Below are 15,106 nucleotides of genomic sequence, written 5' to 3'. Positions count from 1 at the left end.
TCCTGTACTCAATACTCTGACCAACAAAGAAAGCATACCAAACACCTTCTTTACTATCCTACTTATCTGTGATTCCACTTTCAAGGAGCTATGAACCTACACTCCAAGATCTGGCGAGGCAAATAGCATGTTTGATGCCATGTAACTGTATTAAAAGCACAGTCCTGTTTGGTTTGGAATCTATATTATAATAAATCAGTAGGAACATAGAAATTAGGAGCAGGAGTAAGCCATCTGGGGAATCAGTGAGATCATGATTGATCTATTTATTGTCTCAGCTCTATTTACATGTCTATTGCACTTAGCCCTTGACTCCATTGTTCATCAACCCAGAAAAAGTCGAATGATGCAGTCTCTCTACTGCTCTCCGGGGAAGAGAATTCTACAGGCAAAGAACTCTGAGGGAAAATAAATTCTCCTCAACTTCATCTTAAAAGGGGAACCTCTTGTTCTGAAGTTAGGTTGGATTGAAGTGCCTATTCCTGTGCTGTACTGTTCTATGTTGTATTTAGGTCCCCTAGTTTTAGTTTCTCTCCACAAGACGAAACGTCCTCATGGTACCCACCCTAACAAGTCCTCTCAAATCTTAAAAAATCTGTTTAAGTAAAATCCAATGGCTACAAGCCTGCCCCGTGCAACCTTTCGTTCAGACTTTGCATATAATCTCTGAACAATAGTCACTGTCACACACTATACAGTTAATTAATAACTGGTGAATGTTTCTGCTGATCAAGGAGGATTCTGCAGGAAATGGAACACTTTGCCTAATTCAGGTTAGCATTCCCAAGTCAGATGTATTAGATCCAGCTGCAGAGCAAAGCTCGCCATTATTATTCATACTATAGTGCTTTAGTGGCAACTTCTGAGGAGCATCTACTGCTGTACACTGTGACACTGGCTTTTCTATACTCTAATTTCATCTTCATGACTTAATTCAAACTTCCAGTTTAAGGCCAAATAAATGAAGGTGTTTGACGCTTACATTACTGCAAATTGTTTAAGACCAGGGTTTTCCCTGGATTGACTGTCATCCTATAGGGTACAAAATGAATTCCAATTGTGGTTTTAAATGGAAAAGGCAGTTTCTAAATCCATCCATCAACTGAGTTGATCTTTTAGTCAAATTGTTGATTCATTATTGTCAGTGAATAGCATCATGTAACAAACCAGAGGGAGAGAAAGATATGAAGGTTGGTGGATAATAAGGTATGAGGAGGTGAGGAGGGGTGATCTGTTCTGCAACATTTAATCCCCGTTCGGTGGGCAGAACTTGTATTTTTAATTTTTTTGAGCATACAGCTTTCACACTTCAATTGAAATTTTGTTAGCCAAATCAAAACAAAGGAGATAATTATACAGTTACCTTGAATGAAAGAAAGAGGGGTTTTATTACCTACTTCCCTGGAAGAAGATAATAAAAATGCAACATAAATATTGCACATAAACACAGGCAATAAACTTACAAAGAATGAAGAGGATAATGATATCTTGTCCACACCAGAAGATAAAGACAAGGCAATTACAGTTAAAAGCTCTTAGAATCCTTGTGTTGTGAGAATGACTGAGAACTGTTTAGCTGTTTTGGTTCTTCAGAATGGTGAAATTTGGTTCTCAGTAAATGTTATTTTTCTCTCAGGCACTTTTTAAAAAGTTTGTATTCAAGAGGAAGAAAAGAGTATCCTTGCTGTTATCAGTGCATGTTACTTACTTTCTCTGTTGTCCAAAGCAAGCTACTGAAATATTTAATTTAAATATTCTAAGTCTAGCTCCATTTTAACATTCCTCAAATGACCTTACACTCCAATATGTGAATTTACTATGTGAGTAAAACCCAATATGCAAATGTTTGGAGACTTTGCTGACTTGCAATACTTTTGGCTTAAAATTGTAATTCCCAAAGTAGCCATTTTTGTATATTTCATGGGTTGCTTCAGTTTGTCAGTTGATCATAGCAGCCATTAGTATCCTTTTGAGTTAGTAACATCCTTTTTAAAACCATTTTTAATCCAAGCAAATCTCTGGTATTAAAAGTAAATGATGAAAGTTGAAGATTGATAGTGTATTTTTATTGCCATTATTACAGCATACCTGAATATAATTTATCCTGCAATTTACAACAACTTTATTGAAAATATTCTTTCCAATCTGATAGGCAGGCAGAGAGATAGAAAGAGATCATTGGAATCTCTTTTGGGGTAGAAGTGACCTGTACAAGAAGGACGGATTGCACCTAAATTGGAAGGGGACTAATATACTGGCTGGGAAATTTGCAAAAGCTGCTCGGGAGGATTTAAACTAGTAAGGTGGGGGGGATGGGACTCAGGGAAATAGTGAGGTAAGAGATCAATCTGAGACTGGCACAGTTGAGAACAGAAGCGAGTAAAACAGTCAGGGAAGGCAGGGACAAGATAGGACTAATAAATTAAACTGCATTTAGAACTTAATGTTGTGAAGAGGGCCTCACCCACTATTTTGAAAACAAATGAGAGATTTGCATCCCTGTTATACAGCACTGTATTCTATTTTATAGATTAGATTAGATTACTTACATTGTGGAAACAGGCCCTTCGGCCCAAGAAATCCACACAGACCCTCCGAAGAACAACCCATCCAGACCATACCCCTTCACCTAACACTACAGCTAATTCACCTAACCTGCACATTTTTGGACTGTGGGAGGAAACCGGAGCACTCGGAGGAAACCCATGCGGACACTGGGAGAGTGTGCAAACTCCACAGACAGTTGCCTGAAGTGGTAATTGAACCCGGGTTTCTGGCGCTGTGAGGCAGCAGTGCTAACCACTGTGCTGCCCCGGTGATCTGCAAACACTGAAAGGGTTAATACTGGAGAGCACCCTCTATGATGATATCATATAGAGTTGTGGGCAGAGCAGCTTGAAAGAGTGAGACATCATGTCTAGTCCTCCTCGAAGTCCCATCAGAATAATGGAATCCTATCATTACCTGTCAGACTAGTAACCTATAACTAGTTGCCATCATGGAATAAACTAGACCTTGTTAACTACAACAGACTCTTCCAGTTACACCAGTAAGTGGTTTTCCTCAGTCACATGGAGGACGGGAAAAATTTCTGGCTGCTCCTTTATTGAGATATTTTAGGTGTTGGAGGTGATTTCCTCAAATTCCAGGAGCAACAATTACTGTTTTATATGCTGTTGCATTGTTTTGAAACTTTAGGAAAAAAGTCAAAACAACAGCAGTTTTACAAGGGAGAAGAACAGACAAAGGAAGCACATGGTGAGGACAGTGCAGGAGAAGAGAGAGAGAGAGAGGACCTGCACAGTTACTGCCTTTGCAGTTTTGAATTCATGTATTGCTGGACATCGGAGTGTGTCTGGGAAAATTAGCAAACAATGAAATTTACAACTAATCTTGGAGGAACTGTTTGGGCAAAGTTCACAGCACAGAATCAGATAAGTTAATTGTTTTTTTAAGTGTGTCCAATAGAAAGGCTGCAATAGTGAGTCGAGTGGGTTCTTCTTGATTGTGTGTTTTTAGAGATATGTCTCTTGATTAACCTTAAAATAGAAGCCATAACTATTAATTTAACCTGGGGCAGTGTTTTGTAGAGGAATAAGACGGTGTTATTTTCTGGGTCTGTAAATTGTGAAGGAGCAAAAATGGCCTTTAGTACAGTGATATGTACTTCTTGTCTGATGTGGGAGTTTAAAGAGAGTTTAAGGGTTACTGCGAATTATATCTTCCATAAATGCTGTTGGATGCAAATCTTATTAGATCGAATGGAGTGGTTAGAGAGACAGTTAGAAGCAATGAGGAATTTGCAACAGCAACAGTATATGATAGATGGCACTTATAGGAAGGAGGGAAAGTCTCAGATACAGTCACATGGGTTAACTCCAGGAAAAGTAAGAGAGGTAGGCAGCTAATGCAGGAGTCTTTTGTGGATATACCCATTTCAAACAGGTATGCTGATTTGGAAAATGTAGGGGGTGATGGATTCTCAGGGGAACATAACACAAACAGCCAAGTTTCTGGTATTGAGACTGGCTCTAATGCAGCGAGGGGTACGACAGCTTCCAAGAGTTCAATTGTGTTATGGGATTCTGTAGTCCGAGGTACAGACAGACGTTTCTGTGGCCAGCAGTGAAAAAGCAGAATGGTGTGTTGCTTCCCTGGTGCCAGGATCAAGGGTGTCTCAGAGAGGGTGCAGAATGTTCTCACAGGGGAGAGGGGCCAGCAAGATATCATTGTCCATATTTGAACCAACGACATAGGAAAGGAAAAGGATGAGATTCTGAAGGGAGATTACAGGGAGTTAGGCAGACATTTAAAGTGGAGGTCCTCGAGAAGACTAATTTCTAGATTACTCCCAGTAAGAGCAGGAATAGATTACTTACAGTGTGGAAACAGGCCCTTCGGCCCAACAAGTTCACACCGACCCACCGAAGCGCAACCCACCCAGAATCATCCCCTCCAGTTACCCCTTCACCTAACACTACGGGTAATTTAGCATGGCCAATTCACCTAATCTGCACATTTTTGGACTGTGGGAGGAAACCAGAGCACCTGGAGGAAACCCACGCAGACACGGGGAGAATGTGCAAACTCCACACAGTCAGTCACCTGAGGCAGGAATTGAATCCGGGACTCTGCCGCTGTGAGGCAGCAGTGCTAACCATTGTGCCACCGTGCAGCCCATAGGTGGATAGAGCAGATGAATGCATGGCTGAGGAGCTGGTGTATGGAAGAAGGATTCACATTTTTGGATCATTGGAATCTCTTTTGGGGTAGCAGTGACCTGTACAAGAAGGACGGATTGCACCTAAATTGGAAGGGGACTAATATACTGGCTGGGAAATTTGCAAAAGCTGCTCGGGAGGATTTAAACTAGTAAGGTGGGGGGGATGGGACTCAGGGAAATAGTGAGGAAAGAGATCAATCTGAGATTGGCACAGTTGAGAACAGAAGCGAGTAAAACAGTCAGGGAAGGCAGGGACAAGATAGGACTAATAAATTAAACTGCATTTATTTCAATGCAAGGGGCCTAATACGGAAAGCAGATGAACTCAGGGCATGGTTAGGAACATTGGACTGGGATATCATAGCAATTACAGAAACATGGCTCAGGGATGGGCAGGACTGGCAGCTTAATGTTCCAGGATACAAATGCTACAGGAAGGATAGAAAGGGAGGCAAGAGAGGAGGGGGAATGGCATTTTTGATAAGGGATAGCATTACAACTGTACTGAGGGAGAATATTCCCGGAAATACATCCAGGGAAGTTATTTGAGTGGAACTTAGAAATAACAAAAGGGATAATCACCTTATTGTGATTGTATTACAGACCCCCTAATAGTCAGAGGGAAATTGAGAAACAAACTTGTGAGGAGATCTCGGCTATCTTTAAGAATAATAAGGTGGTTATGGTAGGGGATTTTAACTTTCCAAACATAGACTGGGACTGCCATAGTGTTAAAGGTTTAGATGGAGAGGAATTTGTTAAGTGCGTACAAGTCAACTTTCTGATTCAGTATGTGAATGTACCTACCAAAGAAGGTGCAAAACTTGACCTACTCTTGGGAATAAGGGAGGGCAGGTGACTGAGGTGTCAGTGAGGGAGCACTTTGGGGCCAGCAACCATAATTCTATTAGATTTAAAATAGTGATGGAAAAGGATAGACCAGATCTAAAAGTTGAAGTTCTAAATTGGAGAAATTCCAATTTTGACGGTATTAGGCAAGATCTGGAGTTCAACCTGGATAAATGCGAAGTGATGCATTTTGGAACGTCAAATTTGAAAGCTGAATACAGGATTAAGGATAGGATTCTTGGCAGTGTGGAGGAACAGAGGATCTTGGTGTGCAGGTACATAGATCCCTTAAAAAGGCCACCCAAGTGGACAAGGTTGTTAAGAAAGTATATGGTGTTTTGGCTTTCATTAACAGGGGGATTGAGTTTAAGAGTCATGAGATCTTGTTGCAGCTCTATAAAACTTTGATGAGACCACATTTGGAATACTGCATCCGGTCCTAGTCGCCCTATTATAGGAAAAATGTGGATGCTTTGGAGAGGGTTCAGAGGAGGTTTACCAGGATGCTGCCTGGACTGGAGGGCTTATCTTATGAAGAGAGGTTGACTGAGCTTGGACTTTTTTCATTGGAGAAAAGGAAGAGAAGAGGGGACCTAATTGAGGTATACAAGATAATGAGAGGTATAGATAGAGTCGATAGTCAGAGACTATTTCCCAGGGCAGAAATGGTCATAGTTTTACGCTAGTTGGAGGAAAGTATAGAGGGGATGTCAGAGGCGGGTTCATTACACAGAGAGTTGTGAGAGCATGGAATACGTTGCCAGCAGCAGTTGTGGAAGCAAGGTCATTGAGGACATTTAAGAGACTACTGGATATGCATATGGTCACAGAAATTTGAGGGTGCATACATGAGGATCAGTGGTCAGCACAACATGGTGGGCTGAAGGGCCTGTTCTGTGCTGTACTATCTTTTGAAAGCTGATTGGGGGCAGATGTTCGCAGGTAAAGGGATGGTTCGAAAATGGGAAGCCTTCAGAAATGAGATAACAAGAATCCAGAGAAAGTATTTTCATGTCAGGGTGAAACAAAAAACTAGGTAAAAATAATGACTGCAGATGCTGGCAACCAGAATTCTGGGTTAGAATGGTACTGGAAAAGCACAGCAGTTCAGTCAGCATCCAAGGAGTAGGAAAATCGACGTTTCGGGCAAAAGCCTTTCATCAGGAATAGAAGCAGAGTGCCTGCAGGGTAGAGAGATAAATGAGAGGAGGTTGGGGGTGGGGAGAAAGTAGCATAGAGTACAATAGGTTGAATGGGAGTGGGGATGAAGGTGATAGGTCAGGAAGGAGGGTGGGGGAAGGTAACAAAGAGTACAATAGGTGAATGGGGATGGGATGAAGATGATAGGTCAGACAGAAGGGTGGAGTGGATAGATGGAAAGGAAGATAGGCAAGTCATGGGGACAGTGCTGAGCTGGAAGTTTGGAATTGGGGTGAGGTGGTGGAAGGGGAAAAGAGGAAACTGGTGAAATCCACATTGATGCCCTGGGGTTGAAGTGTTCCGAGTCGGAATGTGAGGCGTTCTTCCTCCAGGTGTCAGGTGGTGAGGGAGCGGCGGTGAAGGAGGCCCAGGACCTCCATGTCCTCGACTGAGTGGGAGAGGGAGTTGAAATATTGGACCACGGGGCAGTGTGGTTGATTGATGCAGGTGTCCCAGAGATGTTCCCTAAAGAGCTCTGCTAGGAGGCGTCCAGTCTCCCAAATGTAGAGGAGACCGCATCGGGAACAACGAATACAGTAAATGACATTGGTGAATGTGCAGGTAAAACTTTGATGGATGTGGAAGGCTCCTTTAGGGCCTTGGATGGAGATGAGGGAGGAGGTGTGGGTGCAGGTTTTGCAATTCCTGCTGTGGCAGGGGAAGGTGCCAGGATGGGAGGTTGGGTTGTTGGGGGGTGTGGACCTGGCCAGGTAGTCATGGAGGGAATGGTCTTTGCGGAAGGTGGAAAGAGGTGGGGAGGGAAATATATCCTGGTGATGGGGTGCATTTGGAGGTGGCGGAAATGTCGTTGGATGATTTGGTTTATGCGAAAGACCGGTAGGTATAGGGAATGCTGGGTGACTAAAGAAATTGAGGGTTTGGTTAAGAAAAAGAAGAAAGCATATGTAAGGTAAAGACAGGATAGATCAAGTGAATCCTGAGAAGAGTATAAAGGAAGTAGGAGTATACTTAAGAGGGAAATCATAAGGGCAAAAAGGGAACATGAGATAGCTTTGGCACATAGAATTAAGGAGAATCCAAAGGGTTTTTACAAATACATTAAGGACAAAAGAGTAACTAGGGAGAGAATAGGGCCCCTCAAAGATCAGTAAGGCAGCCTTTGTGTGGAGCTGCAGAAAATGGGGGAGATACTAAATGAGTATTTTGCATCAGTGTTTACTGTGGAAAAGGAAATGGAAGATATGGACTGTAGGGAAATAGATGGTGACATCTTGCAAAATGTCCATATTACAGAAGAGGAAGTGCTGGATGTCTTGAAACGGGTAAAGGCGGATAAATCCCCAGGACCTGATCAAGTGTATCTGAGAACTCTGTGGGAATTGGAGTTCAATGCAGCTAAATGTGAGGTGATGCACTTTGGAAAGAATAACAGGAAGGCAGAGTACTGGGTCAAGGAAAGATTCTTGGTAGTGTGGATGTGCAGAGGGATCTTGGAGTCTTTGTACATAGATCCTTGAAAGTTTCCACCCAGGTGGATAGTGCTGTTAAGAAGGCATTCATTCGTAGAGGAATTGAGTTCCAGAGCTGCAATATTATGCTGCAACTATACAAAAAGCTGGTGCGGCCACACTTGGAATATTGTGTACAGTTCTGGTCCCCTTATTTTGGGAAGGATGTGGAAGCATTGGAAAAGGTGCAGAGGAGATTTACCAGGATGTTGCCTGGTCTGGAGGGAAGGTCTTATGAGGAAAGGCTGAGAGACTTGGGTCTGTTCTCATTGAAAAGAAGGCTAAGAGGGGATTCGATAGAGACATACAAGATGATCAGAGGATTAGATAGGCTAGACAGTGAAAGTCTTTTTCCTAGGATGATGACGTCAGTATGTACGAGGAGGTATAATTACAAATTGAGGGGTGATAGATTTAAGACAGATGTCAGAGGCAGGTTCTTTATGCAGAAAGTGGTAAGGGCATGGAATGCACTACCTGCTAATGTAGTCAATTCAGCTACATTAAGGAGATTTAAACAATCCTTAGAAAAGCACATGGATGATTTTGGGATAGTGTAGGGGGACGAGCTGAAAATAGTTCACAGGTCGGCGCAACATCAAGGGTTGATGGGTCTGTTCTGCGCTGTATTGTTCTATGTTCTAAGTTAGAGAAGTGATTGCTGGGCCTCTTGCTGAGATATTTGTATCATCAGTAGTCACAGGTGAGGTGCCGGAAGACTGGAGGTTGGCAAACGTGGTGCCACTGTTTAAGAAGGACAAGCCAGGGAGCTATAGACCAGTTGGCCTGACCTCGGTGGTGGGCAAGTTGTTGCAGGAAATCCTGAGGGACTGGATGTACATGTATTTGTAAAGGCAAGGACTGATTAGGGAGAGTCAACATGGCTTTGTGTGTGGGAAATTATGTCTCACAAACTTGTTTGGGTTTTTTGATGAAGTAACAAAGAGGATTGATGAGGGCAGAGCGGTAGGTGTGATCTATATGGACTTCAGTAAGGCATTCGACAAGGTTCCCCATGGGAAACCGATTACCAAGATTAGATCTCATGGGATACATGGATATCTAGCCATTTGGATACAGAACTGGCTCAAAGGTAAAAGATAGAGGGTGGTGGTGGAGGGTTGTTTTTCAGACTGGAGGCCTGTGAGCAGTGGAGTGCCACAAGGATCGGTGCTCGGTCCTCTACTTTTTGTCATTTACATCAATGATTTGGATATGAGCAGAAGACGTACAGATAGTAAGTTTGCAGATGACACCAAAATTGGAGGTATAGTGGACAGCAAAGAGGGTTACCTCAGATTACAACAGGATCTTGACCAGATGGGCCAATGGGCTGAGAAGTGGTAGATGGAGTTTAGTTCAGATAAATGCGAGGTGCTGCATTTTGGGAAAGCAAATCTTCGCAGGACTTATACACTTAATGGTAAGGTCCTAGGGAGTGTTGCTGAACAAGAAGTGCAGGTTCATAGCTCCTTAAAAGTGGAGTCGCGGGTAGATAGGATAATGAAGAAGGGGTTTGGTATGATTTCCTTTATTGGTCAGAGTATTGAGTACAGGAGTTGGGCGGTCATGTTGCGACTGTACAGGACATTGGTTAGGCCATTGTTGGAATATTGTGTGCAATTCTGGTCTCCTTCCTATCGGAAAGATGTTGCAAAACTTGAAAGGGTTCAGAAAAGATTTAGAAGGATGTTGCCAGGGTTGGAGTATTTGAGCTATAGGGAGGGGCTGAACAGGCTGGGGCTGTTTTCCCTGGAGCGTCGGAGGCTGAGGGGTGACCTTATAGAGGTTTACAAAATTATGAGGGGCATGGATAGGGTAAATAGGCAAAGTCTTTTCCCTGGGATCGGGGAGTCCAGAACTAGAACACAGAGATTTAGGGTCTGAGGGGAAAGATATAAAAGAGACCTAAGGGGCAACGTTTTCACACAGAGGGTGGTATGGGTATGGAAGGAGCTGCCAGAGGAAGTGGTGGAGGCTGATACAATTGCAACATTTAAGATGCATTTGGATGGGTATGTGAATAGGAAGGGTTTGGAGGGATATTGTCTGGGTGCTGGCAGATGGGACTAGATTGGGTTGGGATATCTGGTCGACATGGACGGGTTGGACCGTAGGATCTGTTTCCATGCTGTACATCTCTATGACTCTATGACATTAGTTAAACAGCCCCTGGTGTTTCGTACAATTAAAGAGGAAGGTGGTAGCAACCTCCACCATGAACAGCAGCTCAAACACAGTCAGCAGGCCCTGCTCACACAACGTGATGGCAGCAATGCGCACTTGATTTGATTGCTCGTCGACTCAGGCCTAACTTGAAGTTGCCTGCTAATACAGAATAGTCAGCAGCAAAAAAGAACTGAAGATTTAAGATCCTTACAGAAGAAATCCTCATGACCTTCCTCAACAAGAAGCTCAAACCTGGTAAGAGACATACTGCAACGGAAAATTAGCAACTCGCAGGAGAAGGAATATTAGGAACATCAAAGCAGATGCAGGGTCTTTCGTGAAGCAGCGGTCAATGGGAGATGTCCTGAATTGGGGTTCAGCAGTGAGTGAACTGATATTGGAGTCTCTGTGGGTATAGCTTAAAATCCCCGGTGGGTTGGGGAAATTTTAAAATGGTGCAGCAATCCACACTGACAACTGAAGTTAAAATATTACTTACAGCTCAGATTGAACATCAATGCCTTATCAGCCAGATACCAAAAAATGAAGAAAGCTACCATGAAAGGAGTTTTCATCTGACTATGAGCATCACCAAGGCAATAATAACTGATAATATTGGGCAGATTAAAAACCTAAGCCCATCTAGTCCAGTGGGAATAGGACAGTTTCTTCAGGACACAAGAAAATCAGAGGATCCTTCAAAAAAGCAGCAATAAGAGCAGGAATCATTTACTTAGATTGCGAGGGGCAAAAATCATTTCGTGAAATAGAGATTAAGCGGGAATTGTTTATTAAAGTTATGAACGTCAGGATTCATACAATGAATCCTCAAAAGAGACAGGACCTTTTCAATTTGCCTGTGAATGGTGGGAAGCTGTAAAACACTGGAAACTCCCTGTACAGCAGCAAAGCAGCAAGCGTGCTGTTACTGTGAAATAAAATATTCCAAGCAAGCAGTGGTAATAAATAGCTTCAGGGCGACCTGATAGAAGCGCCTGTATACAAAATTATGAGAGGTATGGATAAGGTGGATAGTTGGAATCTTTTTCTCAGGGTGGATTTGTCAAAAACTAGAGGGCATAGTTTGGTGGGGGAGGGGGAAGTGGAATTTAAAGGAGATGTGTGAGGCAGTTTTTTTTTAACACTGAGTGTTAAGTTCTTAGAATGTGCTGCCGGGTAGGTGGTAGAAGCAGGTATGATAGCAACATTTAAGAGGCATTTAAACAGATGCATGAATAGGCAGGGTATCGAGAATAGGAAATATAGGGATACAGACCAGATCAGTAGATTGTTCCAGTTTGAAGTACATGATGTTTGGTACCTCGCCTCCTAGCTTAGAAGGGTTTATCACATTCAAAGGTCCAGAATTGCCAGAAGAGACCTTAATGGAGAGAGAACATACAGATACCTTGCGACACCTGAATACAATGCTGATATTTGCAGAATGCATTATGGATATTGCAGTGGTGTAAGGAGGTAGTTTGGACCTAGATAGAGGCACTCTCTCTATCAAATCCAGGAGAGTGTTGTGGTTGATCAGACTAGTCATCTCAACAAGGAGTGGGGACAAGTGGAGTAACTTGTACTATACACGAAAGGATCTCAGCTGTTGGCATCTTCTTTGCATCTTGCAAAAGACCAGGTTAAGTCAGGCAAGCTGAACCCATCGACAGCAGTTAAGCAAGTTGTTAAAAATTTGAATGATCTGTACAAGTGCTGCATCTCCTTTTGCAAAAAGCTTACTGAAAAACTGAATTGTTCCTTCTCTGATAAACAGAGATTTGTGGATGAAATCAACAGTGTTACTGCAGAGAAACTGATCTACAGCTATGCGATGGAAATGATACAGTCAGCTGCACTTGATGAAATGTTTCAGCAAACAGAGGACATCACATAAGGATACCACAAAGCAGCATTATTATTGGAAGGCTTGACAAAGGCTCTGCAAGATCCTGCTGATATTGACAACACCCAGAAATACAAGACCAATGTTGAACGCAGACTGTCTGCACTGTGCCATGGCACAATGGTTCTAAATGAAAACTAGCCTTCTGAAATGGACTACTTGCAACAGGGCTGGGACCACCATCTTTCCTAGATCACACTCAAGTGTTAGAGATACCTTTTCCCTTTGTGTTTAATGTTTATTTCCCCGTCTCTATTGTGGAAAACTGTTGATACTGAGGCTGTTTCTTTTCACCACCAATACCAACCCATGTAGCGAGGAACGCTTGATTTTTGTTTTAAAGAGTTACCAAAGAGGAGTTCTTGTTTCAAATGAAAGGAAATTTATGTATAAGTATAGATTAAAATTATAGATATATATAAATACTTGAATATTGTGTCCAGATCTGGTCACCCTATTATAGGAAAGATACGGAGGCTTTAAAGAGGATGCAAAGAAGGTTTACCAGAATGCTGCCTGGACTTGGAGGGCTTGTCTTACAAAGAGAGGCTGACTAAGCTCCAGTCTTTTCTCTCTGGAGAGAAGGAAGAGAGGTGACCTGATTGAGGTATACAAGGTAATGAGAGGCTTGGATAGAGTCAATAGCCAGAGACTTTTCCCCAGGGCAGGATTGACTGGCACGAGGGGTCATTGTTCTAAGGTATTAAGAGGAAGGTATAGAGGGTATGTCAGAGGCATGTTCTTTACACAGAGAGTTGTGAATGCATGGAATGCATTGCCAGTGCTAGTGGTGGAAGCAGAGTCATTAGGGACATGTAAACATCTGCTGGAAATGCACATGGACATGGGTGTGAAGGTTAGGTTATTTTATTTTAGATTAGGAATAATCCACAGCACAACATCGTGGGCCGTATCTTCTATGATCTATGTTCTAGACCATGAGTAGGCCAGTAGGATTAGTTTTAAAAGATGGCATCATGCTGGACACAGACACAGTGGACCAAAGGGCATGTTCCTGTGCTGCACTGTTCTATGTTCAGAATCTAATTTTAGAGGTGGGTCAAATGGAATGCAGAATTAGACATCTTAGAGAAAACAGTTTCTGTGATACAGAATACCTTCCAGATCAGCAATTAAATAGAGTAGTATGCTTGTGTCCCCACACAGTTGTCTCCATGGGGAAAACTGGCCAAAATTAAGTGCCCATTAGACACTGAAGTAGTCAGCAGTGGACTTTACCTAAGACTCCATCATTTCTCTGCCCATCATCCCAATGCTTTTAGGATTGCTGAACAAAAATTGAGCCCTGACATTCCACCCATCACCCAGACACCCAGCCAACCCCTCACAGCACCTGAGTATTGTTACCCCAGTAGACAGGCATTTGCTGGGGTGACATGAATAGCTGAGGATCCTGGGATTGAATTCATTAGAGTTTAAAAGGTTGAGGGGAGAGCTAATAGAAACTTACAAGATAATGTGTGGATCAGAAAGGGTGGATGCTCCATTATTGTCTCCGTCAGGCAGGAGAAAGTGAGGACTGCAGAACCTGCTCTTTGGATACTGCCTGACCCGCTGCGCTTTCCAGCAACATATTTTCAGCTCCGTCAGGCAGGGATACTAGGACTCCTAAAGATAGCCTTAGAATTAGAGGGGAGTCAATTTAGAACAGAAATTTAGAACATTTCTTCAGCCAGAGAGTGGTGGCCTTGTGGAATTCATTGCCGAGGAGAGCAGTGGAAGCCAGGAAGTTAAATGTCTTCAAGACAGAGATTGATAAATTCTTAATCTCGCATGGAATTAAGGGACATGGGGAGAGTGCGGGGGTGGTATTGAAATGCCCATCAGCCATGTTTGAATGACGAAGTGGACTTGATGGGCCGAATGTCCTTCGTTCCACTCCTATTTCTTATGGTCTTATGTTGGACTGTAGCCTCCTCTGGAAAATTAAGAGAAAATTAATCTCTTCTTTCACCCCAACTACAACCCCACTCAGAAAACCTACCCCAGTCAAGTTAGCCAAAATCCAGACGCCATCAACCTGTTGCAAAAAAATTTTAAATATTGAAGCGTTTATGAGCAGATAGAGGAGTGGACACAATAGTCCAGAAGGCATGCTACGGAGCCAAAGGAAGAAATCCAAGAGATAAAATGTCCCACCAGTTTAAATGGATTTACAGACCTTAGACTCTCAGGTAAAGAATTAGCCAACAGTCTTTAGACATACCAGTCTTCCAATTCTGAAGAGAATGGAGGATAATGAATTGATCGTGCTGCTTAAATTTGTGAAGTCAAAGAATCTGCGGGGAGGTGGCACAGTGGTAAATGTGATTATACAATCACACATTACAGATGAGGCCCTTTCGCACATTGATTCTATATTGCTAAAAATACACTATGAGTTACACTAGTCCCACATCTCTGCACTAGGCCTATAGTCATAGAGTCATAGAGATGCACAGCACAGAAACAGACCCTTCGGCCCAACTCATCCATGCTGACCAGATATCCCAACCCAATCTAGTCCCATTTGCCAGCACTTGGCCCATATCTCTCTAAACCCTTCCTATTCATATACCCATCCAGATGCCTTTTAAATGTTGCAGTTGTACCAGCCTCCACCACTTCCTCTGGCAGCTCAATCCATACACGGTACAACCCTCTACATGAAAAAGTTTCCCCTGAGATCCCTTTTATATCCTTCCCCTCTCATCCTAAATGTATTACCTCTGGTTCTTTACTCCCCGACCCCAAGGAAAATACTTTGTCTAATTACCCTATCCATCCCCC

General features: G+C 42.8%; 1 protein-coding gene across 1 annotated transcript in view; it reads left to right on the top strand.

Moving 5' to 3' along the window:
* LOC132825298 (kinesin-like protein KIF19) overlaps window positions 1–12,307 on the top strand; it is a 303,850-nt gene extending 291,543 nt beyond the window's left edge. Inside the window, exon 19 of the mRNA XM_060840402.1 lies at window positions 12,188–12,307. Within this exon, the coding sequence (XP_060696385.1) occupies window positions 12,188–12,307 (120 nt within the window). The remainder of the gene's footprint in view (window positions 1–12,187) is intronic.
* Window positions 12,308–15,106: the final 2,799 nt, after the last annotated feature.

Source organism: Hemiscyllium ocellatum, chromosome 20 (genome assembly GCF_020745735.1).
Source record: "Hemiscyllium ocellatum isolate sHemOce1 chromosome 20, sHemOce1.pat.X.cur, whole genome shotgun sequence".
In the NCBI taxonomy this organism is placed as follows: domain Eukaryota; kingdom Metazoa; phylum Chordata; class Chondrichthyes; order Orectolobiformes; family Hemiscylliidae; genus Hemiscyllium; species Hemiscyllium ocellatum.
Note: the sequence above shows the minus strand (reverse complement) of the source record. Positions and strands in the feature narration are given on the sequence as shown.